Here is a 25,459-nt window from a genome sequence, read left to right as displayed (position 1 = left end):
TCATAGTTAAGTTACAATTAAGAAAAGAAAAAATTAAGTAAACAATCTACATGGTAAAAACAAAAACCAAACCTGGTCAAAAATATCCATTAACCCCTAGTGTGTAACAATTATTATTGTTCAACAATTACTGTATCCTAAGAAAAATAAACTGATCTGGAAGTAAAATTTAGGGCAGAAGTTTATTTTGGACTTCAACTGCCCTTGTAGAAAAATTCAAAGTGGTATAAGAAGAAAAATAAAATATTAAATGAAAATACATATATAACCACACCCTTGTTCCTACCCTTTTTCTAGCATTGTTGTTCTGGTGCATCAATCCTGAGTACTCTAACTTTTGATTTATAGTGATATTCCTTCAGATATAATTTCATGGAAGAAGGAATTGGAAGGGCATCAATGCCATCGTAAGTTGTACAGTTACAAATAACTGTTCTGCATATATGCTGCAGGGAAAAGGGGAAAGTCCGAATTAAAGGAGTGGATAAAAGTGGTTCGAAGAACATACAGGCACTCGGGTCCTTATAATGCTCTAGGAGCCCAGTAATGTCAGGCGAATGGAAGACACAAGGATCATGTGCATCAAAGCTAAAGTTGTGATTCCACTGTTCAATTCTCGCATGAAGAGAACGACTATAGCGTCTAAAACTCACGGAGAACAGATAGTCTTCCTGTGCTGAATCTCGCAGTAAAAAGGTGCCTTCTGGTTTTCCTTCTAGTAGAGCTTCAGCTGCATATTTATCCATAACACCCCAGTAACATGGATTATTATTGATCTGAAGGAGATCTGGTACAAGACAGTGGACATAATCAATCTGAGTATGGTACTTGGGAGGTGTTTCCAGTTGCAGGATTTCTTCATCAATTTCCCACTTGGGTTTGTTTCTTTTCCGGGAACTTGTGCAAAGTGTTATAATTTCATCATCTGAATCCATATCACTATCTTCTATGCTGTTATTTGAAGCCAGGTTCACTATAGAGTCAGTCCCAAGACCACCTCTACCCGAAGAATTGTTACTGGTTATGACACAGGGCTGAACACTGGTATGTGAGAAGCAGCTCACCTCTTCCATGTTTCTTCGTTGTTTTAGTTGACCATCCCTCAATTCGCTCTGAGACAAGTCTGTGCTTACCCATTCATCTGATTTGGGACTTATAGGAGCAGTGTGTCGTTTAATAAAATGCCACCTAAAGGCTAGATCTGATCGAGGTGGGAAAGGACACTTATCTAACATGAGTTCACTGATATGAATTTTTCTTTTAGATGGAAGCCCTGAAGAGTGCCGACTACTACAATTCTTTATTGGAAAACACTGCCCCACAGCATCTTGCAGTTTCTGTTTAAGAGATCGGCCTAAAAATCTATGCCCACAGGAATGATCTAAATCCAACTCAATAGATGAACAGCTGTGCTTCCTTTCTTGGCTCCTTAAAGGAACTTCAGTTTTCTCTATAGCACTCACTGTTTCAGCATCTGAACAACTTTCACTCTTTTTTGACCAAGATAACTTCTTTCCACTCCACACATAACCATCCTTTCTGTCAGCACTTCGACTCCGGCTAGTTTTGGGCCTTACATCTACATTTTTACTATTACTTTCACTATTTTCTGCCATTTTAACAAATTGTGCACAAATTCCAGTGTTATAAATAATGCTTTTTCAGTTTTTCCAGTAGAATGTTTCTTCTGGGTACTTTCTGGATGTATCTAAGGAAAAAAAATAAAGATCATTAAGTGTCTGTCATTAACATTGCATAGTTTATATATCAAGTCCCAATTATATACAAGATGAAAAGGGATAGTTAATACACTTTTTTTTTGGTTTTTAAAAAATTAATTTATTTTAATTGGAGGCTAATTGCTTTATAATATTGTAGTGGTTTTTGCCAAAGATAATTAATATACTTTTCAAAAAAGTACTGGGAATGTTGGAAGGCAGTTCCAAGATATTTTGTTCTCATTTAAATAAACTACTTTACCATATACTAATAATTCTATAGTGCCATTGAGTCAACAATCTGAGTTTCTTTCCCATAGCTAGTTGTCAATGTGAATCAAAAAAGCTAAGCATCCTGTCAGCCAAAATATATGTCTGAAATGTGAATAATTTGTGGTTTATTTTTTAATTTCACAGCAGACCAGGGAATTCTTTGTCAGAGATGAGAAAACTATGAGCTGTTATTTAACGATCACTACCCTCCTTCTGGGTTCAATCCCTGGGTTGGGAAGATTCCTTGGGGAAGGGAAAGGCTATCCAACTCTGGTACTCTGGCCTGGAGAATTCCATGGACTCTACAGTCCATGGGATTGCAAAGAGTCAGACATAACTAAGCGACATTCACTTTCACCCTCCTTGTAGGCTTCCTCAGTGGCTCAGTGGTAAAGAATCTGTCTGCAATGCAGGAAATGGGTTCTGTCTGCAATGGGTTCGATCCCTGGGTCAGGAGGATCCCCTGGAGAAGGAAATGGCAACCTGCTTCAGTATTCTTGCTGGGAAATCCCACAGAGGAAGCTGTCGGGCTATAGCCCACAGAATCAAGAGTCAGACATGACTGACTTAGTGACTAGACAACAACAACAACCTTTCTTCTCTCTCGTTTTCTTTTCTACTGATTGAAAATATGAATAATTTTAAGTTATAAAAGCTGTTAAGAATTTATTAAATAATCAGCACTGAACAGTAGAAACGTCATGCAAGAATTCCTAACGTAATTTTTGTCAACTCATTTAAATATTTGGTCAATTTCACTATTAGTCTACATAGTGTGTGGAAAACTTGGAATTGGATAAAAATTTGTTATTTTACACATACACACACACACTTATATATTCTTCCTGATAATTTCAAAAAAACAAACATAAAGTTCTATAGGGCAATGCCTTTCCTATGAAATTGGCTAGATACCCTAAAATTTATAATGTAAACAAAATTTTAAGATTAATAATAATGATCGGTCATAGATAAAAACTACTTAGCTATTCTTAGATGGAATAAGATTTAAGTCCAAGTTTGGGGGGAGGAATTCTATAATCTCAAGTATTTTATAAATGGATATTGAATTTTGTGATTAAGAAAATCAGTTGTACTCAATATTCTCAACCATCGCAACAGTCAAGAAAATGTTGAGAGCTACCAGAATCCATTTTCATAGCAGTGGAGTTTGAAATAAGCATCTGCAGTGACAAATATGACTGGGATGGGCTTAAAGGTATGAACTAATCATAAAGGCTTGCCATATAAAGTTGCTGTTTAGTTGCTAAGTTGTGTCTTACTCTTTGCAACCCCATGGACTGTAGCCCGCCATGGTATTTTCTAGGCGAGAATACTGGAGTGGGTTGCCATTTTCTTCGTCAGGGGATCTTCATGACCCAGGGATCGAACCCGCACCTCCTGCATTGGCAGATTCTTTACCACTGAGTCACCAGGGAAGCCCTTGCGATATAAAGTACCTGATTGCTAAACAAAGAATAGCATCAGGTGATTATACTTATTATTTTGATTTAGTGAGCTCACTGGTACATAATCATTTAAAATTCACAGAGAAAAAATATTTTAAAATCTAAATTTGAAAGAAACATCATCACTTAGTATACCAAATTATATTTAACAATATGCTTTGGTTGTTCATTGACTAAATTTCACTGAACAAAAATAAACAGGCAGAAGCTACAGAATATGAAGAATATGAAGTCATTGATCAGAAGAGCCTCTTATTACTAAGAGCTTATACTTACACTTTTCAAGATTAAAAAAATTAAATAGGAGCCCCAAGCATTTTTTTGTTAATACTACATACTTTCAACTTTTTTATTCAATGTGATAATGTGAAAAGTATATTATATAAGATTTAAAATATCTAGTGTTTTTATTTACTTTAAAAATATCAAAAGAGCAGATTATTAATTTTAAGGTCAACTTTACTCCACTGCATATAAACATGCTCATCTTCCTTTATTTGTTATCAGAGCTAATTCCACACCTCTGCTCTTGATGACGTTTCCATCTTTACCAGGGTCTGCTTCCATCACTCTTCAAAAACAACCAAGTCTCCTATAAACTCTTCTAGTGATTCCAATACTTTCTTTAGTTATAATTGCTGCTATCCATATTAAATTTCTTAATGAATAGCTGGTTTCCCCTCAAAAAGAAAATAGCTTTGGTTTTTTTCTAATTATAAAAGAAGTGATGATGCAGTTTAAAAATGGCTAAGTGAAAATCTTTTTGCTCCACCTTTCTCTCAGAAGTCAGCCCAAAGCAAGGGAAAATGAGCAATAAAAACACAAATCTCATCTTCAGTGAAACTATCACGTATCTATAACCTGAGTGACAAAATACAAGGACAGAAAACGAACAGAGGAGCAATGACTGACTCAGCAGTGGAGAGGTTGGTAACACCAGGCACAGAGGCAATGCTGATGAGAAGACAACGGAGCAGGCAAAGTCCAGGACACTCAGAGGCACCAGATTCTACAGAAAGTGTGTATGGAGAACAGGTCAGAAACATGGGGAAGCAGGTTGAAAATTTGTGTTAGGGCAGTTAGATCTCTCTGGTTCTTACTCTCATACTTAGAGGAGATAGGATTTTATTATTTGGAGAAATTGAACCAGAAAGGCTCAAGACTTTGGATACCAGGCATAGTAAGGATAGATGGGAGGCCTGGGACTAAAATCAGAAAGTTTCCTGCTCCATTCTTCCATCCAGCTTCCAGAATTCCAGTGGTCAAACTTACACCTCCCTAATAAGAGACTGGACAATACTAAACTGGAGAAACAGAATAACCAAAGAGAAAAGAGCTACAGATTCTGGTAATTGGAAATCCTCCAATAAAAAGCTGGAGGGCCACCCAGGCATTCTGTGAGGCTCATCCATCCATAAGCCATGCCTACTTACTTATACTTTCAGACAGCATTGTTGTGCTTCATTTATAACAGGTCACTAGACTTTTGAGGAAAGCCTTTAAAATAAACAAGTTACTAAGACACAAAGAACTTGGAGGAAAAAAGTAACCACGAAAGTAATAAAAAATAAAATAGATTTTGTACTAGCCATATGACCTTAAAACCTCAGTTTCTTCATCTGGAAAATGGAGACACTGATGCTATATATTTCATTAGGCTGGTAGGAATTAAAAGAAATAAGGTATGTAAAATACATATGTAGCTCAGATTCTAAATGGAGCAAGTATACAATAAAGGTTAACATATTTCTTTTTTAAAAAAGAAACAGACATTACATATGTTGTTTTATTATAGCACCCAAGACAGTTTTATAGAAATAGTACATAAGTAAAGAAATCACTGAAATACCTCTGTCTCTAGCCCAATGCTAACTATAAAGTTTATGAGCACATATAACTTTCAGGATGATAACTAATATTTCAAAATAAAAAAGGATTAATAAGCTAGACATAGCTAAAACTCAACAGACTATAAAGTATGAAGCTAAGACCAATTTGACGTTTTCCACCAGAGAACTGACTTCCAGCCTCACTCAAAACAAGTTTAAATGCTAACATAATAGATTTATTTTGGCAAGGCTTACCAACCTGTACATAATAAGAGTAATCAATCAAGTATCTCTGGATTTTAGGTTAATTGTTCTTACATATACTAATGCTACAGGTATCCAAAAAATAAAGTGAAAAATACCATTGTCCTAGATGAATTTTCCATACCTGTACTTGAAGAGTTAATGCACAGAAAATCTTCTGACTGGTTATCTTTTGGTATCTAAGCACTATAGCCTTATATAAATCTTACATAGCTATTCTTTTAACCGAAGACTCAGTTCATGCTTCAGAAGTTGCACTTTTTATAAACTGTTATGGAAAAAGATATATTTGGTAAAATATACCATATCAATGGGTTTCCCTTGTAGCTCAGTGGGTAAGAATCTGCCTGCAGTGCAGGGGACCCGGGTTCAGTCCTTGGGTCCCCCCTGCAGAAGGAAATGGCAACCCACTCCAGTATCCTTGCCTAGAAAAATCTCATGGACACAGGAGCCTGGTGGGCTGCAGTCCATGGGGTCGCAAAGAGTTGGGCACGACTGAGCGACTAACACTTAGTTACTTACCATGTCGATATACTGGCCAGAATGTCACTTAATGTTGTAGTCTTCAAAGCAGGAAGAAAATCTAACTTCTACTTATACTTGTCTAAAAATTAGAAAACTCTATTAATATTGAATATATGATTGGCAATGTTCCCATTACTCACTGTGAGATGGGTACTTGTCTGATGAGGTGCTGTTCTGGGGGAAGGAATGGGAGCTCCAAAAAGCTAAGTACTTGATGGCAACCCTCTCCATTTCTTTGTGCACTTTTAGTGGATCACAACTGCTTCTATGTTGTTGGAATACATTTGTGGATTATATTATCTTACATAAGAGAATCTTTACAATACTTTGTGAATAGACATGACCATGGAAATTCTATAACACCAAGTTTGCTAGTTATCTCAGGGCAGAGTTCCATCACTCAGTTGTTTCCAACTCTTTGTGACCCCATGGACAGCAGCATGCCAGGCTTCCCTGTCCTTCACCATCTCCCAGAGCTCGCTCAAACTCATGTCCACTAAGTCAGTGATGCCATCCAACCATCTTATCCTCTGTCGTCCCCTTCTCCTCCTGCCTTCAATCTTTCCCAGCATCAAGGTCTTTTCTAATGAGTCGGCTTTTTTTTGCATCAGGTGGCCAAGTAGTGGCTTCAGCATTATTAGTTCTTCCAGTGAATATTCAGGACTGATTTCCTTTAGGAATTACGGGTTTGATCTCCTTGCAGTACAAGAGACTCTCAAGAGTCTTCTCCAACACCACAGTTCAAAAGCATTAATTCATCAGCGTTCAGCCTTTTTGTGGTCCAACTCTAACAACCATACATAACTACTGGAAAAAACACAGCTTTGACTAGACGCACCTTTGTTGGCAGAGTGATGGCTCTTCTTTTTAATACTCTGTCTAGGTTTGTCATAGCTTTTCCTCCAAGGAGCAAGCATCTTTTAGTTTCATGGCTGCAGTCACCATCTGCAGTGATTTTGGAGCCCAAGAAAATAAAGTCTGTCTCTGTTTGCACTCTTTCTGCATCTATTTGCCATGAAGAGATGAGCCATGATCTTATTTTTTTGAATATTGAGTTTTAAGCCAGCTTTTTCACTCTCCTCTTTCACCTTCATCAAGAGGCTCTTTAGTTCTTCTTTGCTTTCTGCCATAAGGGTGGTATCACCTGCGTATCTGAGGTTATTGATATTTCTCCCGGCAGTCTTGATTTTGGCTTGTGCTTCATCCAGCCTGGCATTTTGCATGACGTAGTCTGCATATAAGTTAAATAAGCAGGGTGATAATACATAGCCTTGACATACTCCTTTCCAAATTTTGAATCAGTCTGTGGTTCCATGTCCAGTTCTAACTTGCTTCCTGACCTGCAAACAGATTTCTCAGGAGGTAGGTCAAGTGGCCTGGTATTCCCATCTCTTTAAGAATTTTCCACAGTTTAGCTGCTAATATTATAAGACAAGTTATGTATTTTTCTTTTTCAAAATGACAAGTGTTCTTAGTTTGATGACCTTTATTGGGATAATAAGCAGCTCTGAGAAGTTACTTAGCAGATACATTAAGAAAAAAGGCAAAACAAAATATTTCACTGGCTATTCATGGTTTAGGTAACATCAGAATTACTACTGAGAAAGTAACTGCTTAAAAAAAAAAAAGGCTATGGAGAGATCTTTTTAGAAAAAGAAAATATTCAGAATTTCCTTCACTATTACATGATTTTGTTACAATAATGATAAAAATGTATCGTATAAACTCTGGCATCTTTACACTTAAACACATGACAGAATATCTAATCTCTTCTGAAAGTTGCATTAAACCAAAATTCACAAAATTAAAAAACTCAATTACATTTCTCTCAATAAAAATAACATTATTAATTTTGAGTGAAATAAATCTATTTTTAAAGACTAAAAATGAGTTTAAAAAAACGTTTTGGTGTCTTGCCAAACGTTTGTCTATACACACAAAGTTTGAATGTTAAAAAACAGTGTAAGATTCTGAATCTGAATGAGTCCCCTCAACCCCATAATTAATAGTTGGAGTTTTACATAAACTTTGTAAAAATGAAGTAGAAGATGAGATACAAAATGAAAAAAAAAAAAACCAGTGGCTTTACTACCATTTTTATGTAGTATAGAAATCCAAGATGATATCTTGAAAAATGTTGACACATCAACAGTCTTTGTTAGTAACTGCAAAGAAGCTTTTCTTTTTTTAAGAGAGTGAAAGAACCACTTGGGAGAAGACTGCTTTGACTCTTGATTCAACAATTAATTTTTTATGAAGGCATCTAAGTTACAATACCTTGGGGACTACACAGTGACATTTTTAAAATTATTATTTCTTAATGAGGAAGTGGCAAGTGTCTAAAGTAAGTTGATATAAAAGCCTTTTTCAAGAAATCAAGTTCCCAGATTCACTAGCCATTTGATCCCAGGTTCTACAATCAACCGCACAGATAGTGATAAAAGACTATCCCAAATGAATAACCAAAGTGACCATCCTAGACTAACAACAGATTTAAATGACATTTAGTTAGCTCTCTTGAATAAGGCTGGAAAGATGATTTTAATTCAAATTTCCATTGAAAACTGTTGTAAAAGTTAGTAAACGAAGGGTTAAACTTCATTTATCTAGAAACTTCATTTGTATTCTCTATGATGATAGATAACAGAGGATTATTGTATATATTAATTAGTCGTTGAACTACTAGCTGACGGCTACTTAGGACCAGAATTCATCTAAGTACTAAATTTGACCTTATAAAGAATAATTTACTATACTATATAAAGAATTCACAGCTAAAGTATTATTCTCGTAGTATTTTCCTTATTAAATCTATTATTCCAAACTTTACCTGCTATTATGTGTCCCAAAACTCCTTGAATGCATTCTGATCATAGTCCATGATATTTAAATTGGATTCTGTGGGTCAGAGTCCTTGATATTTGATCATAGGCTAATATTTGAGTTGGATTCTAAGGAAACACTTAAGAGTCCACAAATGGAATATACTGGATAGTACACGACAGATAAATTCCTCACAATGTTAATCAAAAAACATGAAAAATTTTTTTCAAATGTTTAAGTGAGAAACATCTCTGAACTATAAAGTGCTTTTTTCTCATTACAAAAGCAATTTTCCAGTAAATATTTTAAAGTACCTCCTTTTCAATGCTAACAAGCCATGGCTCAGGGGACTTAACTGATTTGGAAAAAGGGAAAAGTGAAAGTGAAGTCGCTCAGTCATGTCCGACTCTTTGAAACCCCATGGACTATATCCTACCAGGATCCTCTGTCCATGGAATTTTGCAGGCAAGAGTACTGGAGTGGGTTGCCATTTCCTTCTCCAGGGGATCTTCCTGACACAGGGATTGAACCCAGGTCTCCCACACTACAGGCAGACGCTTTACCCTCTGAGCCACCAAGGAAGTAAACACACACACTGATTGGCACCACTATACCCTTTCTTGGAGAAGGCAATGGCAACCCACTCCAGTACTCTTGCCTGGAAAATCCCATGGACGGAGGAGCCTGGTAGGCTGCGGTCCATGGAGTGGCTAAGAGTCGGACACAACTGAGCAACTTCACTTTCTTTTTTCACTTTCATGCATTGGAGAAGGAAATGGCAACCCACTCCAGCACTCTTGCCTGGAGAATTCCAGGGACGGCAGAGCCTGGTGGGCTGCCGTCTATGGGTTCGCACAGAGTCGGACACGACTGAAGCGACTTAGCAGCAGCATACCCTTTCTTCCTTTCTCCAAACGTTCTTAATTTCCTACATTTTGCTTATACCAGTGTTCCCCAATCTGAACTTCTGTGTACACTAGTGCTAGAAGGTATTAATACGTGTTCTATAGAATTGGAAGTTTCATTATCAAACAAGTTTGGAAATCACTTCCCCACTGAAAGATAGCAAAAGGTTAAGAAACCTGATTAGGCCACAGTTTCCTATATTTAACTCAAAGTAAACACTTTTTGTGGAATAAACTGTGGGAGAAACATTAACTTGGTCTAACATTAAAATGACTGTACATCATGGGTATGCAAGCTAAAGAGAAATGTCTAGGACCAGTCACTGAAGAAGGTTAATCTAGAGTGAAGAGGGAACAGAAAACTAACGGCTGGCACTACAAACTTCTAAAAGCACAAAAACCGTAACAGGATTTTAGAAACCAGAAGCTTAAGATACCTGATTGTGACTCTCAGAGAATAAATTGGATTGTACAGATGTATTTTGTCCTTTCAATTTATAGTTTTTTAATTATACAAATAATATATGCATATTATAATATAGGAAACATTCAGGCAGGTTCAAAAAGGAGGGGAAAAGATGGTAATTCAATTACCTAGAAGTAATCAATTTAGACATTTTGGCCAATTTCCTTGCAGTCTTTCTTCCTATGAGTATAATTTGGTCTAAAGAGGAAGTTTTTAAGTTTTAAAGGTCCCTAAAAAATTAACAATCTAGTTTTTGACTATATCATATTAAAAAATGAAGCATGGTGCAGATGAAACAGCATGAGTTGCTGTTCATCAAGCTGATCATCAAGCATGATCTAAAATCTAAAATTTGTCGCTTACTAGCTGTCTCTCCTGATTTTTAAAATCTCATTCAGCTTCAGTGTTCACATTATTAAATCTGGATAATGCCAGCTGCCTCATGTTTTTACTGCCAGGGTTAAAATGTATGAATATAGCATACATTGAGCTTAATGAGAATATGTATTACATTCTGCAATATGTTATGTTTTCTCAGAACCTTCCATGTAAAATAAGCTAATTTCAAAAAATAAGAGCTAGGAAAGTGGTAATAAGGAAAAAGAATGAAAGGAAACACAGGCTACATAAAAGGCTAGAAAATCCACACAAAAACATATCTCAAAAATCTGAGGCTGAAGATGTTTCATCATTTCTGAAATATCATAAAGCTCTTTTTATTACTTCTGATATTAAATATGCTCTTTTTAAAAAAGTTTTTAAGTTTCAAATTCTTGAAAAATATTATGGGTATAAATCAATCAATTTCAACAGAAACAGTAGGCAAAGTGTTTTTTTTTTTACTGATCATAGATTCTTCTTTTCATGGCTTTATGATAATTATATATGCTTACATTTAAGCCTAGGTAACAAGTTTTACATACAAACTAGTATAATGTTATTCTAGACTTAAAATTGCCTTCATATTCTGATAAAACTAAATTCTAAGTTTTATGGCAACAGTTATGACTTGGAGAGGCAGTCTGGCAGACTACTTGGATCAGAAGTAAAAGATCTATTTCTAGTTCTGACACATGGTTAGGTGTGTGACTTTTGACAACTCATCACCTTACTGAGCCTTGATTTTTTTTTATTGATAAAACAATGATTATATCTATTTTGTTGTGGTAAGGATCCACTGTCATTGTAACAACACAGGAGTCAAATACTAGCTGTCATTAGCCAGCGGAATTGGGTAGGTTGAGAGAAGGTCTTTCACTGTATTCCCTTTAATACCTTAAAAATTTTTATGTATGCAAGTATTATTTACCCCCAAAATAAATTAAATAGGCTGGTAAGTTTGACACTTTCAGAGATATAAAAATCTCCAGATTTCTAAACTGTCTTCAATATTTTTTTTACTCTGTTCTCAGTTTTGTTATTACTCTCTTCTTCTAACCTTATCTTTCATAAGATTAATAATTTTTACAGCAAATACATATTTTATTAAAAAGGAATTTAAACATTCCTCCCATAAGGCAATATTGATATGCCTCCTGGATAAACTAAGATTATGTGATATTATTATTATATAGATCATACTGCCACAGTAGAATGGTAATATACTCATGTTTTCTTACCCTATTGTCCTTGAGAACAACAATATTTGTGAGCCTAAGGGTAGTATGAATGGTCACCACAGAGCAAAGCTAACTAACCTTCACTGCAGTTGAAGCTGCGACCTTGGCATCATTTTCAGTGAGTTCATTTAGCTATCCACTCCTATGAGACATACACTGCTATGATAAATTCATTTGGAAAACTCTGACAGCCACATAAGTGGCAGACTGCAACACTGGTTTCTTTTTAAAAATCTGTATTATCTTAAATAACCAGGCAATTTTTTAGTAAGATTCAAGTTACACACATTTCATTACCACACTATTGTCTTGTATGTATTATCTGAATGTTTGTTTCCCTCAACATCATGAATTAATTGAAGACATTAAAATTTTTGTTTTTAAAATTTGACTGAAAAATGGAAATGTGATAACACATTGGCAAAAGCAAGAATACACCTTTTAATGTTCAAAAAATTTTACTGAATAGTGATTCAAACAACTCCATTTTGAATGAACCATTAAATGCCCACCCAAAGTACCCCATTAATAACACAAGACAATTACTTTTATACATTCATGAGTATCTTCTATGTACTATAACAGTTCTATGGAAATAGGTGTCATCTTCATTTTAGAGATGACGAATCTCACGTTCAGAAAAAGTAAAGCAGCATATTCAAGGTCACACAATGAGTAACTGTGAGAGTCAAAATTAAAATCTAGGTTTGTTCAGCTTTAAGGCCCAAGCTTATTCCATACATGTTAAATCTGTAAAAAAACAAAACATATATACATTTTTTTAAACCTATGACTCAAATGGCTTGATTGCTAAGGCAGAGTTAAAGGAGAGAAGCGCGAACACCATTCATAGTTTTAAAGTCACATGGTGTTACAGATTTTATAGTTAGAGCATTTGATACGTACAAATCTTGTTCCAAATTTGCAGATTCTTCTTATGCTGAGCTCTACAAAGTCCTACACTGAAATCTCATGATGATATATTGATATATTATCGGACTTCGTCTCGAACCCCATAGTCTATGCAATGATATTTACTTGGATTAAAAAAAAACAGAACTAGAAATCGGTCTATCTAAACAATGAAACATCTCCGGACAAAAATTAAGTCACTCGGAAAGAATCACCTCAGGAATCTTTTGCTCTTGTGTAAAAACAATAGGTTGGTTATTTCCCCACAAATCCCAAGTTCTTTTCAGCCAATCACTCTTCATTTGGAGCCTTAGTACTTAAAGCAACACCTTACAAAATGCCAACACGGTAAGAACAATACTACGGTTTGTCTAAATGTGTTTGCAACTTTCCCCAATGAAACTAGACTGAAAAACAATGGGGAAAACTCTACAAAGGAAAAACGTTTCACTTATGTCATAATCAAATTCCGACTGAGACTAGAAGGTGGGTACCACAAAAAAATATCAGTTGTGAAGGTTTTCATGAGAGATCGGTCTCCCAACATGGAGAACGTAAAGATCCAACCAAAGCATAAATTTAATGGCCAAGACCTTAGCAAAGATTGCAAGGATCCAATGAAGTATTCAACAATACACTTTAGCTCTTCTTTTATAGATATAAAATTAGATATGCACTTCATTGAACTTTAGGTGGAGTCTGAATAGGGAAACACGAATTACTTCAAGGGATACATGTACAATGTCCTATAGAACAAGCATTAATGTACAAGCCGCACCTCCAGGAATCGTGAACTGAGATTAGGTCTTTTCTCCTTTACCGCTATAGAAATGACAAGATGAAGGCGTCAAGGATGCCAAGATTAAAGGCTTGAAAAGGGTCTCGTCTTCCTTTTCTTTAAAGAACAAGCCCAGACATTTCATTCTCTAGCCCGGTCCCAAGGAGGGGCTGGACCCGTTCAGGGACCCGGATATGGCTGCCAGTGAGGAGCGCCAGGAAAGTAGAGGCAGACCCCGCGAGGGCAAGGCCAAGCAGAAACCACCCTTCCCCCACTCACCTCTCGGAACGCAGTTTACCAGGGGCTATCCTTGGAACTGCCGCCATCACCACCGCCATCACTCTGGGTATTCGCTGAGGTGGACAAGGGAGGCCCAGCCACTCGGGCACCTCATGTAAGTCCTACGAGGCGACTGTCTGTCTGCAGGCCCCCATCCTGCGGTGCCGGGTTCTCATCGCAGACATCGCACTCACCGCCTCCACCTGCTCCGCCGGCGCGGCCACCACTTCCGTGTTCGGCTCCCTCCCTTTCTTCCTCACTCCCCCAGCAACCGGCTTTTCCCCGAGCGGCGTGCGCGCCGCTGACGCCACCGCCCGGCGTCCCGAGTCTGGACCGCGCTGGGAGTGGGCGGGCCGGCGCAGGCGCAGTGTGGGACCACGCCGAGCGCGGGAAGCGTCCGGCGCCGGCGCTCGCTCCCGCTTGCCTTTCCTCGGCTGTGGAGGTTCGGTCGTCTAGGTGAGTCGCCCTTCTCAATGGCCTCGTCCTTGCCGCCCATCGAAGACAAGCGTGTTCTCTTCCTGCCTATGTCGGACGGACCCTTCGCTATATCTTGTTTGCGCCCCTCGGGTCGGGTAAAGGGGCTGCCGAGGGCGTGTCTCGCAGAAGACTGACCTCCCTTCTTTACGATCAGCCCCCGGCTTTCCTGTCCTTTAAAATAATACTAACTTTTATCAAACATTTTCAGATAAGTAAAGGAAAAAATGCCTGCCACACAGAAGCCCATGAGATACGGCCACACAGAGGGACACACAGATGTCTGTTTTGATGATTCTGGGAGGTAAGGTACTTTGAGAACCAAAAAAGGAGGTTTCAGGTGTGAATATTAGTTATTATTCTATGTCATGTAACTAGTGCTGCGTAAAGTGGCTCATCCAGATAGAAATAAGGTTGAAATCCAAAATGGCACATGTGTTGTCCATAGATTTACTGTTTCATTCAGCCCAGCGTGGTAGTTTTAGTATATCAAGAAAGCTAAGGAGTGTGAAATCTTACTTCCAGAGGAATTGGAAAGATACGAGCTTTGCCCCACATTCCCCTTGATGCATCTCACATTATTAGTTATTTTGCCAGAATGCTAGCTGCCTGATTGTCAAATTTAGTGGTTAATTCAAACTTTTTGGAGGGCCTTTTGTGATGCTCTTTGCTTTTTAAAACTGTTCAAAACTTTTTGATATGTTCCCTCCCCACCCCCCGCCCCCAACTTATTTCCTCTGCTTGATTCCTAGTTTGTGATATTTTGTCAGGATTATTCTAGTCCCTTGGAGGGGTATAATCTATATTAACAGTCTACAGTCGGAATAGGAAAGAGTTTTACTTGAGCCAAACTAAAGACTATAGTCCAGGAGATACAGATTAAAGAAGCACTTGAACTGTGTTCTGTTGAACTACAAAATGAGGGAGACTTACAACAGCCCAGATTGCAAAATTGCATGAGTAGTTTGTCAGAATTATGATTGGTGTGGGCAAGAAGTAAGGGTGCTTGTTAAGTAAGGATTAGCTGGAGTCCAGTATGATTGTATAGTTATAAGGTTGCAGTTGGCAGCTGCTAGCAGATACTGTTTTGAGAACAGCTGGTGGTATCCTTGAATCTGATACAGTTCATAAAATTCAAATTCTCAGCAATTCAGGAATGTATTTGAAACCATATCCACAATGCCCACCCAGCTCTAATTTGAATGCCTGAGTTGCAATTAGTCCATTTTAACTTTTCAACATATTCTTTTCTTAATCGGTTAAAGCAGCTGTACAGTGTATGTTTAACAAGCCGTAAGACAGGTTGATATAAGTAGCATAGAGTTTACGTTAAATCATGTATAAGCCACAGTGATTTCCCCATATCTCACTGTGTGAATATCTCTCCCAGCTTCCCTTTTAGCTTTCTGAATTCCTATTCAGTACTGTCCAGTTGTGTGGCTTCTGCTGTCACTCCTGTATTGATTGATTCACTGAGAAAATATTGCATGTCTACTCCACTGGGTGCTAGAGATACAATAGTGCAATCAAAGCACAGTCTTTTCCCTCATTGACCTTAAAGTCTTTGTAGATTGACAGAAACAGAATACAAATTAATTACAAAAAATACATTTAGAATTACAGTTAGAGTTATTAAGTGATATGTGTAGTGATAAGCATATAGGAGGGGGAAGTTGGCCTAGTTTCAGAAGGGAGGGATATTTAATGCTGTGAACTTGGATGAAATCATCTAGGGAGGGAGTGAATGTTTTATTTTTTTAAGAGATTGTAGGTCTAAGCCCTGGGCACTCCAGAATATTAGGATACCAAGTAGGAGAAGGAGGTGTAGCCAAAGAGGATAAGAAGGGATTGTAAGAAAAGTAGAAAATCAAGAGACAAGAATGGTATCAGTAAGCCAAATAAATATTTTAAGGAGGAGGAAATACACTATGGCAAATTCTGCTGGTGGGTCAAGTTGAGGGTATTTTTATTTGTTTTCTTTTTTAATGGAGTGATAAGAATAAAAGCTTTGTTACAATGGATTTAGGAGAATAGAAAATGATTGGCGTTTATGAGGACGACACTGAAAGAATGAGAGTAGTGGAATAGGAATGTGAAGTCAGGAAAGGTAATCTTTTAAGGTGAGAAAGATTACAGCATATGTTTCAGTGGAGAGGAACCAAAAGAGGGTTAAGCCAATATTAGAATAAAAAGAAGGAGAATGGCTATGGTGATGTCTTTGAGTGGATGAGAGGCGCTATGGTAGAGTAAAAAGCAGGAGGGATTGGCCAGAGATAGGAGCACGGTCAGTTTTATAAACAGAGGAAAGGAGCACTTAGAATGAATGTGGAGAACATGTGGATAATTTCTATAGACTGTTTCTGTTTTCTGAGTGAAACAGGAAATAAAGTCATTAGTTGAGAATGGACAGGAGGTAGAGGTTTGAAGGAAGAGGAGTAGATATGAGATAGGTGGTTAGTAGAGAGGGTAAGTTGAATGAACTAGGGAAATGTAATTGGATTACAGGGCAGCACTAAAGGCCTAATTCAAATTAATAGTTATGAATTTAGATTGGGATGAAATAATCTGGTTCTGTGTTTTCTCCAATTCTGTTTAGTTCTGTAAGTGCAAATTTATTAATAGGCAGTGAGTTGGATGTTTAACCAGGGTTGTTGTTGTTGTTGTTTTTTGGTAGACAAAGTGAAACCCAAAGGATTTATTTGAGTATAACATAAAGAATTCATTTTAGTGACAGTATGGATCTAAACCAGATTAGGAGGTATGTGAGAATTTGAGGGAATGAGAAACAGTGAAAAGGTACTTTCAGTAGATTGTAGATAGAATTGTAATAGAATTTAAAAATAGTGAAACAATAAGTGATTAAGATGCTTGAAGCAGATTATGAACCAATTGCAGTGTTGATAAAGACAAAATTTGAGTCTGAGATGGGATGGAGGTACAAGATCAAGTATCAGAAGGTTTCATCTACATGGATATTGAAAATACAGAATTGCATTAGGAATAGTGTTAGAGAATAACAAGGAGCCTTCTGCTAAAAATTGTTAGGGAACAAGGGATTTCTCTTGAAGAATTTGTAGCTGGTCTGATGACAGTTTCAGGCTTTTTTTTTTTTTTTCCTGAGAGAGTAGGGTGTGGTGATAGAATGGCCAGGGTAATAACGTGGGGTCCCAGAGGGATATAGAAAAGAAGTCAGCCACCACTTAAGAAGGCTGAAGAGGAAGCAGTGTTTTCAGAGGAATGTTCAGAAAAAAGCTGATTTTGCTGGTGCCTGACCATGAATCTCATGAGGCCCACTGGAAGGGTTAGGAAGGGGTGGTTAGATTAGGGAAAGAGCATTGCTGTGGGAGAGAGGATAAAGGTGTGATAGAATTAGTCCTTTGCTTAAAAACTTACAGTGGATTTCTTCATTTATTATCTAACCTAGGATACCTTTGAGAATGGAGAGAAGGGTTTCAAAATAAAGTACAGTTTTTTAAATTATTTAATGATTGGCAAATTATTCTTTTTAATAGATCTGTAACATACTACTATTCAAAAACTATTTCAAGACAATGTTTTTGTAAAAAAATTTGTGTCAAAACATTAAAAAATTTTTTATCAGTTAACACCTGTTGTCTTTGAAAAGAGGTGTTATGTTATATCAAGAAAGGGTTGGAAAGGGAGAGATGGGTATCAGTGGTTGTCTTGCAGATTTACCTACATGTTGAGGTGAGAACTCGATTCATGGCAGAAACTGAAAGGGAAAAGAAGTCTGTCAAATTCATCAATTTTGACACAGCTAGTGCTAATGTGTTTTAAACTGAAAAATTAGGACAAATTTTAATGCAACTAATACTGATAAATTTTAAAGCAAAAAATTAGGATAAATGCCAAATCAGCAGGGTGCATAAATCAGGAATGTCCAGGGCAAACTGAGACTTACAGTCCTCTTATTTATTTCTCATAGAACTGAATCCAAACTCCTTACTCTGGCATTAAAGTCAATCTACTTTTTCCCCCCTCAGTTTCCTGGCATGCCTGCTCCATGTAAACTCCCCTATGCTTTACTAATTTCTTATTTTGATTCATGTAGTATTGTCTGTTTGAAACTGTCCTTTTTACCAATCTCAGCATATACAGTCCTACCTGTCCTTTTCTTATGAACCCTTCTGACTTTCCAAGTGGAAATTAATTTTTTTCTCCTGAACATCCATAGTTTTGTTTTTATTTTTGGCTGTGCTGGATCTTCATTGCTGTGTGGGCTTTCTCTGGTTGTTACAAGTAGGAGCTACTCTCTAGTTGTGGTGCACAGGCTTCTCATTGTGGAGCCCTCCTGTTGAGGAGCATGGGCTTCAGTAGTTGCAACATATGAACTCAGAAGTTACCACTCCTGGGCTCTGGAGCACAGGCTCAGTAGTTGTAGTGCATGGGCTTAGTTGCTCTGCTGCATGTGGGTTCCTCCTAGATCAGGGATCAAACCTGTGTCCCCTGCATTGGCAGGTGGCTTCCTTACCACTGAGCCACCAGGGAAGCCCCCATCCATAGTTTTTTATATGGCTACTCTTTGCCATTTACCATTTTATTTTTGTATTTTATTTACTGTTGTGTCTAGAGAGGACATAACAAATGAATAACATCACTCAGAAAATAAGATTTGAGAGATGACAGATAGCCACTTGAATAATCAGCTTTGGATAATTGAGCTCTTGCATTCATCCATTTATTCATTCAGCATTTATCAAAGCTTCTGTCAGAGACTGCTTTGTGCTGTAGGCACAGTGGTAAGCGAAGTAGACCTGGTCTGTGTCCCTGTTGTTACAGAGATTACAGGTTTCACTGTCTTACATTATTGCAAATATCTAAATAATTTTATGCCATGGAGAAACTGTAGAGAACATAAACTTACATTTTATTTTATAGAATGAGAGGTTAACAGTCCTTGTTATTGAGGTTAATATATGTAAAATAAGGAAACATTGGCTGATAACCTTGATTTAATTAAAAAAGAGATAAAGTAGCATTCTAAAAAAATTAATAAACCTATAACTGGGTGACTTTTTAATGAGTGTGTTTCCTTCACAGCTGTATTGTAACTTCTGGAAGTGATGGTGATGTGAGGATTTGGGAAGATTTGGATGATGATGACCCTAAATCCATTAATGTTGGAGAAAAAGCATATTCATGTGCTTTAAAGGTATTACAAACAATTACAGCAATTGATATGAAATGACACTGCCATGTGATGTTTGGATGAAAAATATTTTTATAGAAGTTCTGAATGCAGATTTTTTTTTTATTTCTCTTATGAAATAATATTTTAAAATGTGTAATAATGCCATAATTTAAAATTTTTTACAGGTAAAATCTGAGTGGTTTATAAAAGGTGATTAATGGATAGTGACAGTGAGCCAGTTAAAATTTATGCAAGAAATTATACCTTATCTTTAGAGTTTTAAATGTTCCTGTTCTCCTTTGGAAAATTAACAATATATTTTCAAAATTTTAGCTTACTAATTCACATAACTTGAGAAATTGTACTGGAAAAAAGGACTGTTTCATTAACTTCAAGATAGAGACTTATTTCATATTTCTAATATTTTATTTAAAGTAAATATGGGAATGAGATATAGGTTCCTTGGAGAATGGAGCTGTGTTTTCAGAAGGACTTTGCAAACTAAGTATCTGAGTTTTTATTTTTGATGAATTTTGAGTTGTGTATTGTATTTGGATAGAAAAAATAATCTTTCTATAGAATTCATATATTTTTCAAACCTAGACTCATTAAGGTAGATGAGATGGTCTTAAATACTTTACATATTCTTTTTTAAATAATCATATAGAATAGAAAATGTCTTCCCAGGAGAAAAATATAAATGACTGTTGTAATTAAATATGAGCTAAATCATAGCAAGGTTATGCTCAAAATCCTTCAAGCTAGGCTCTAACAGTATATGAACCAAGAACTTCCAGATGTATGTAAGCTGGGTTTCGAAGAGGCAGAGGAGCTAGAGATCAAATTGCAAACACTTGTTGGATCATGGAGAAAACAAGGGAGTTCAGACAGGCAGCTACTTCTGCTTCATTGACTATGCTAAAGCCTTTAACTATGTGGATAACAGCAATCTGGAAAATTCTTAAAAGAGATGGGAATACCAGACCACTTTACCTGTCTACTCAGAAACTTGTATGCAAGTCAAGAAGCAACAGTTAGAGCCAGACATGAAACAACTGATTCAAAATTAGGAAAAGAGTACAACAAGGCTATATATTGTCACCGTGCTTAAACTTCCATGAAGAGTATATCATGCGAAATGCTGGGCTGGATGAATCCCAAGCTGGAATCAAGATTGCCAGAAGAAATATCAACAGCCTCAGATACGCAGATCATACAACTCTAATGGCAGAAAGTGAAAAGAAACTAAAGAGCTCTTGAGTGTGATAGAGGAGATTGAAAAAACTGGTTTGAAACTCAACACTAAAAAAACTTAGGATCATGGCATCTGGTCCCATCACTTCATGACAAATAGAAGTGGAAAAAGTGGAAGCAGTGACAGATTTTCTTTTCTTGGGCTCCAAAATGGAATTAAAAGATGCTTTTGCTTGTGGAAGGAAAACTATGGTAAACCTAAAGAGCATATTCAAAAATAGAGGCATATAGTCAGAGGTCCATAGAGTCAAAGCTATGATTTTTCCAGTAGCCATATACTGATGTGAGAGTTGGACCATAAAGAAGACTGAACACTGAAGAACTGATGCTTTAAAATTATGGTCTGCAGAAGACTTGAGGGTCCCTTGGACTGCAAAGAGATCAAATCAGTGAATCCTAAAGGAAATCAATCCTGAATAGTCAATGGAAAAACTGATGCTGAAGCTAAAACTCCTATACTTTGGCCACCTGGTGCAAAGAGTGGACTCATTGGAAAAGACCCTGATGCTGGGCAAGATTGACGGCAAAAGAAGAAGGGGATGGCAGAGGATGATATGGTTAGATAGCCTCACAAAGTTGGTGGACATGAATTTGAGCAGTGCAAACTCTGGGAGATAGTGGAGGACAGAGAAGCCTGGTGTGCTGCAATCCATGGGGTCGCAAAGAGTCAGACACAACTTAGGGACTGAGCATCAACATCATTCAGCCCACTAGAAGTCCCATGTTAAGTGCTAAAATGTTTGGCTTTAGGAATGGAATTTATAGTATAGTATATGGCCGTGTAGGGTTGGCCGTGTAGGGTTGGCTGTGTAGGGTTGGCCGTGTAGGGTTGGCCGTGTAGGGTTGGCCGTGTAGGGTTGGCCTCAAAGTTCATTCTGGTTTCATAATGAGATGAAATCAGTTCTGGTGTGGTGAAGCCATAGAGTGCAGGCTGTGTTCTACCCAGCTCATGGCTCTCATGGAAATAACAGAAATCACTCAAGGCTTGTGGCAAAGAGAGTTTATTGAAAAGGAGCAGAGAAAGTTTCTGACATAGACATCAGAAGGGGGTAGAGAAAATACCCTTGTCATCAGTTTGAGCAGAGCGTTACATACTTTTAATTTGTCACTAAGAATAAATTAAAAAACCTTTTCAAGGTTGTAAAAGCTCTATTGGACCTTTCCCCCCCATAACATACATCTTGAGATAACATCAGCACAGGATTAGCTAGGGGGGATGTATTCCTACAACCGTCTTGAGGGAAAAACAGATTCTCAGACAAGATATGTGGTTACCATTATAATCATTAACATGAAGTTAAAAAAAGAAAAAAACATAACACGTGTGCAAGATGTATTGTTTGTGGAGTCTATGTGACTAGATGCTTTAAGGCAAAAGAATGTATAAAGAATGTTGGTCTCCTCCTCCTCCTTGAGGGTCCTTGGACTCCCTATCAACTGGCCTAAGCTTTAGCTGTCTCAATAACATAAAAGCCTGAATGAACTTTCTGGCTAACCCAATACTTCAATGAAAAGGTATTTCCAAATAGCCATGCAAAGTTGACAGTTTTGCAATGTATTTCATTTAAAGCATAATTGGTTATAAGGAAAATACAATTAGGTGCTTTAATTGAGAACAAAGCAAAAAAAAAGTACCACCCTCCAAAATAGTAAAAGTGGGATGTATCAATGTATCTGTGAGTAGTTAACTATTGTTAATACTTGCTTAGTATTTTATACTGTCTTTTTTTTCTGGGAAAAATCAAAGCTCATAGGAAGGTCAAATGGCTCGTAAGGAACACAGTGGGCCCAAGTTATCCTTTACTGGGGTTCCTTCCTCCCTGTGTACCAAAAAAAAGAATAGTCTTGACCTGGTCCAGAACACAGCTCTGATCCTTTGCATGGTTTCTTTTTTTTCTTTCGTTTTTACTAGTTGACATTATATACTGGTAGTGAGTTGATTTCCTAATAGATTTGTTTGAAAATGACTTAAAAGCAAGGCCTTTATTCCGGGCTTGCAAGGGAGTTAGTGTAGTTATGTATTTTAACATTTTCAATGAATAGAGGGCTAGTTAAAGTTGTGTTAAAGAACTACCAAGATTCTTTACTGGAGATAACTGAGGATGCTTAGTATTCTACTAAGAAATCTGTCTGCAAAGTAAAGAATAGCCAGGTTGCAGAATTTCTGCCCATGCACATAAATAAATAGTTGGTGTTTTAACAGTTTGGCCAAAGAACACTTTGCACCATCAGTGTTGTGTTGAGTTGGTTATAGTTTTTTGTTAATTCTCTTCTTGTTTTCACATTTAAATTATTGTTAGCTTATCTTCAACATTATCAATTTAGTTTATTGTGGGTTTTTAATTATATACAGTAGTTGCAAACAGGCATAAACAGTATTTTTCACCAGTGTTCCAGTAATTGAACTCAGAGGTGTTTATCACAGTTCATATTTGAATTGTCTGTACTGTTGTTTGAACAGATGGATACATCTCCCCAAATACTGCTGTATGGTAACTTGCCATTATATTACCAGGTTCTTTTCCCATTAGAATGGGAGCAGATGCGGCAGATAAGCTGAGAGATCCCAAGTATGCAAATACGGCTGAGACCTATTGGTGTAGGGTAAAGTAAGTTCATTAACAAACTTGAGTACTTTGTGTTTTTCAGCAGTTATTATTCAATATAAATTAATAAAGTGACCATATGATATTTTAAGTTGTGTGTGGGGTTGGTAGACTATGTCTTGCCCATCAGGACTTAATTCTTCCTGGATAAGTAATAAAAATTAAGGTGGTAGGGCAGATCCTTAATCTTTTATGATTCTTAGCTAAAAGCTCTGCAGAACAACAGTGTTTGCTGATCATATTCAGATCCTAAAATTTTCTATGTATTCAGGTGTTTTTATAATACTAAATAAACACTGCACTTCCATTACAGGGGACCTGGGTTCAATGCGTGGTTAGGGAACTAAGATCCTGCCTGCTATGTGGCGTGCTTAAAAAAAAGGGAGCTGTGAATTCTGCATTTAGACTTCACCCTATTCCACAAAGACATCTGATGCTTGTTTTCCGGAACATAGGGCAGCACTGATAGCGTGTCCATTGTGCTGTTCCCTCATTGAGACGAGCTATGCTTTCTTGTCAGAGTCTTTTTTTGTGACATTTGGAAATCCATAAAACACTATTTAATTATTTTTCTTGGCAGAAGTACAAGAAAAATCAGAGGCTGAAAGTTGGGCTGATGAAGGGGGAATTAAATTTTCTAAAGACAGCAAATAAGTTTTTCTTGCTAATAGCTATTTCAGAAAAGTTGTACACTGAGTGATTATTTTTCTCTTAACATGGATTCAGTTCACTTCAGTTCAGTTCAGTTCAGTTGCTCGGTCGTGTCTGACTCTTTGCGACCCCATGAATCACAGCACGCCAGGCCTTCTTGTCCATCACCAACTCCCGGAGTTCACTCAGACTCACATCCATGAGTCCGTGATGCCATCCAGCCATCTCATCCCGGGTCGTCCCCTTCTCCTCCTGCCCCCAATCCCTCCTAGCATCAGAGTCTTTTCCAATGAGTCAGCTCTTCGCATGAGGTGGCCAAAGTACTGGAGCTTCAGCTTTAGCATCATTCTTTCCAAAGATATCCCAGGGCTGATCTTCTTCAGAATGGACTGGTTGGATCTCCTTGCAGTCCAAGGGACTCTCAAGAGTCTTCCCCAACACCACAGTTCAAAAGCATCAATTCTTCGGCACTCAGCCTTCTTCACAGTCCAACTCTCACATCCATACATGGCCACAGGAAAAACCATAGCCTTGACTAGATGGACCTTTGTTGGCAAAGTAATGTCTCTGCTTTTGAATATGCTGTCTAGGTTGGTCATAACTTTTCTCCCAAGGAGTAAGCGTCTTTTAATTTCATGGCTGCAGTCACCATCTGCAGTGATTCTGGAGCCCCAAAAAATAAAGTCTGACACCGTTTCTACTGTTTCCCCATCTATTTCCCTTGAAGTGATGGGACCAGATGCCATGATCTTCGTTGTCTGAATGTTGAGCTTTAAGCCAGCTTTTTCACTCTCCTCTTTCACTTTCATCAAGAGGCGTTTTAGCTCCTCTTCACTTTCTGCCATAAGTGTGGTGTCATCTGCATATCTGACGTTATTGATATTTCTCCCAGCAATCTTGATTCCAGCTTGATTACATTTGTAAATTTTTTGTTGTTGGTTTTTACAGGATTTTTAACTACTGAGGGACTCCCAATTAGTTCATTTTTACCAGTGTTTCTTTTATTTTTCTTTTAGAATGGAAAATTGGTCACTGCAGTATCTAACAATACTATTCAAGTGCACACATTTCCTGAAGGAGTTCCGGATGGAATATTGACTCGCTTCACCACAAATGCAAACCATGTGGTCTTTAATGGGGATGGTACAAAAATTGCTGCTGGATCTAGGTAAGGCTCTTTGGTATCAGAAAATGAAATAATATTAGAACAAAATGGCCTCATTCATTGGACTCAGGATAACATATTCAGGACTCTAGTCCTTCTTTGTTGTTGTTATTTAAGTATTATATTTTAGTCTTTTTTTCTGGTAAAGGTTTTTGATGATAAACTAGTGCTTCTTTGTGAATTGAGGTATATTGCTTTGTTGACAGCCTGCTAAGTAAATATTGGAAAAGACTGAGGAAAGATGATAGTTGGATACAAAATTTTAAAAATTATTTTAGACAGAACGTACATTGTACT

The 25,459-nt window shown here is 37.3% G+C and overlaps 2 protein-coding genes across 2 annotated transcripts in view; one reads left to right on the top strand and one right to left on the bottom strand.

Annotated features, from left to right (window-relative positions):
* Window positions 1-215: 215 nt before the first annotated feature.
* Window positions 216-1,616, bottom strand: SOCS4 (suppressor of cytokine signaling 4). Its single transcript, XM_052646344.1, has one exon. It carries the CDS (start codon window positions 1,614-1,616, stop codon window positions 294-296), a length of 1,323 nt encoding a protein of 440 aa, XP_052502304.1. The 3' UTR covers window positions 216-293.
* A 12,945-nt stretch (window positions 1,617-14,561) lies between these two features.
* The window catches only part of WDHD1 (WD repeat and HMG-box DNA binding protein 1), a 49,563-nt gene continuing 38,665 nt past the window's right edge, over window positions 14,562-25,459 (top strand). Inside the window, exons 1-3 of the mRNA XM_052647004.1 lie at window positions 14,562-14,638; window positions 19,396-19,507; window positions 25,014-25,165. Of these exons, the coding sequence (XP_052502964.1) occupies window positions 14,562-14,638; window positions 19,396-19,507; window positions 25,014-25,165 (341 nt within the window). The remainder of the gene's footprint in view (window positions 14,639-19,395; window positions 19,508-25,013; window positions 25,166-25,459) is intronic.

Source organism: Budorcas taxicolor, chromosome 10, assembly GCF_023091745.1.
Source record: "Budorcas taxicolor isolate Tak-1 chromosome 10, Takin1.1, whole genome shotgun sequence".
Taxonomy (NCBI): domain Eukaryota; kingdom Metazoa; phylum Chordata; class Mammalia; order Artiodactyla; family Bovidae; genus Budorcas; species Budorcas taxicolor.
The sequence above is the reverse complement of the archived record's forward strand: the minus strand, read 5'-3'. Positions and strand labels throughout refer to the sequence as shown.

Bases quoted from the DNA above. Each gene is read 5' to 3' on its own strand.
- SOCS4 (XM_052646344.1), bottom strand. From the start codon at position 1,616: ATGGCAGAAAATAGTGAAAGTAATAGTAAAAATGTAGATGTAAGGCCC.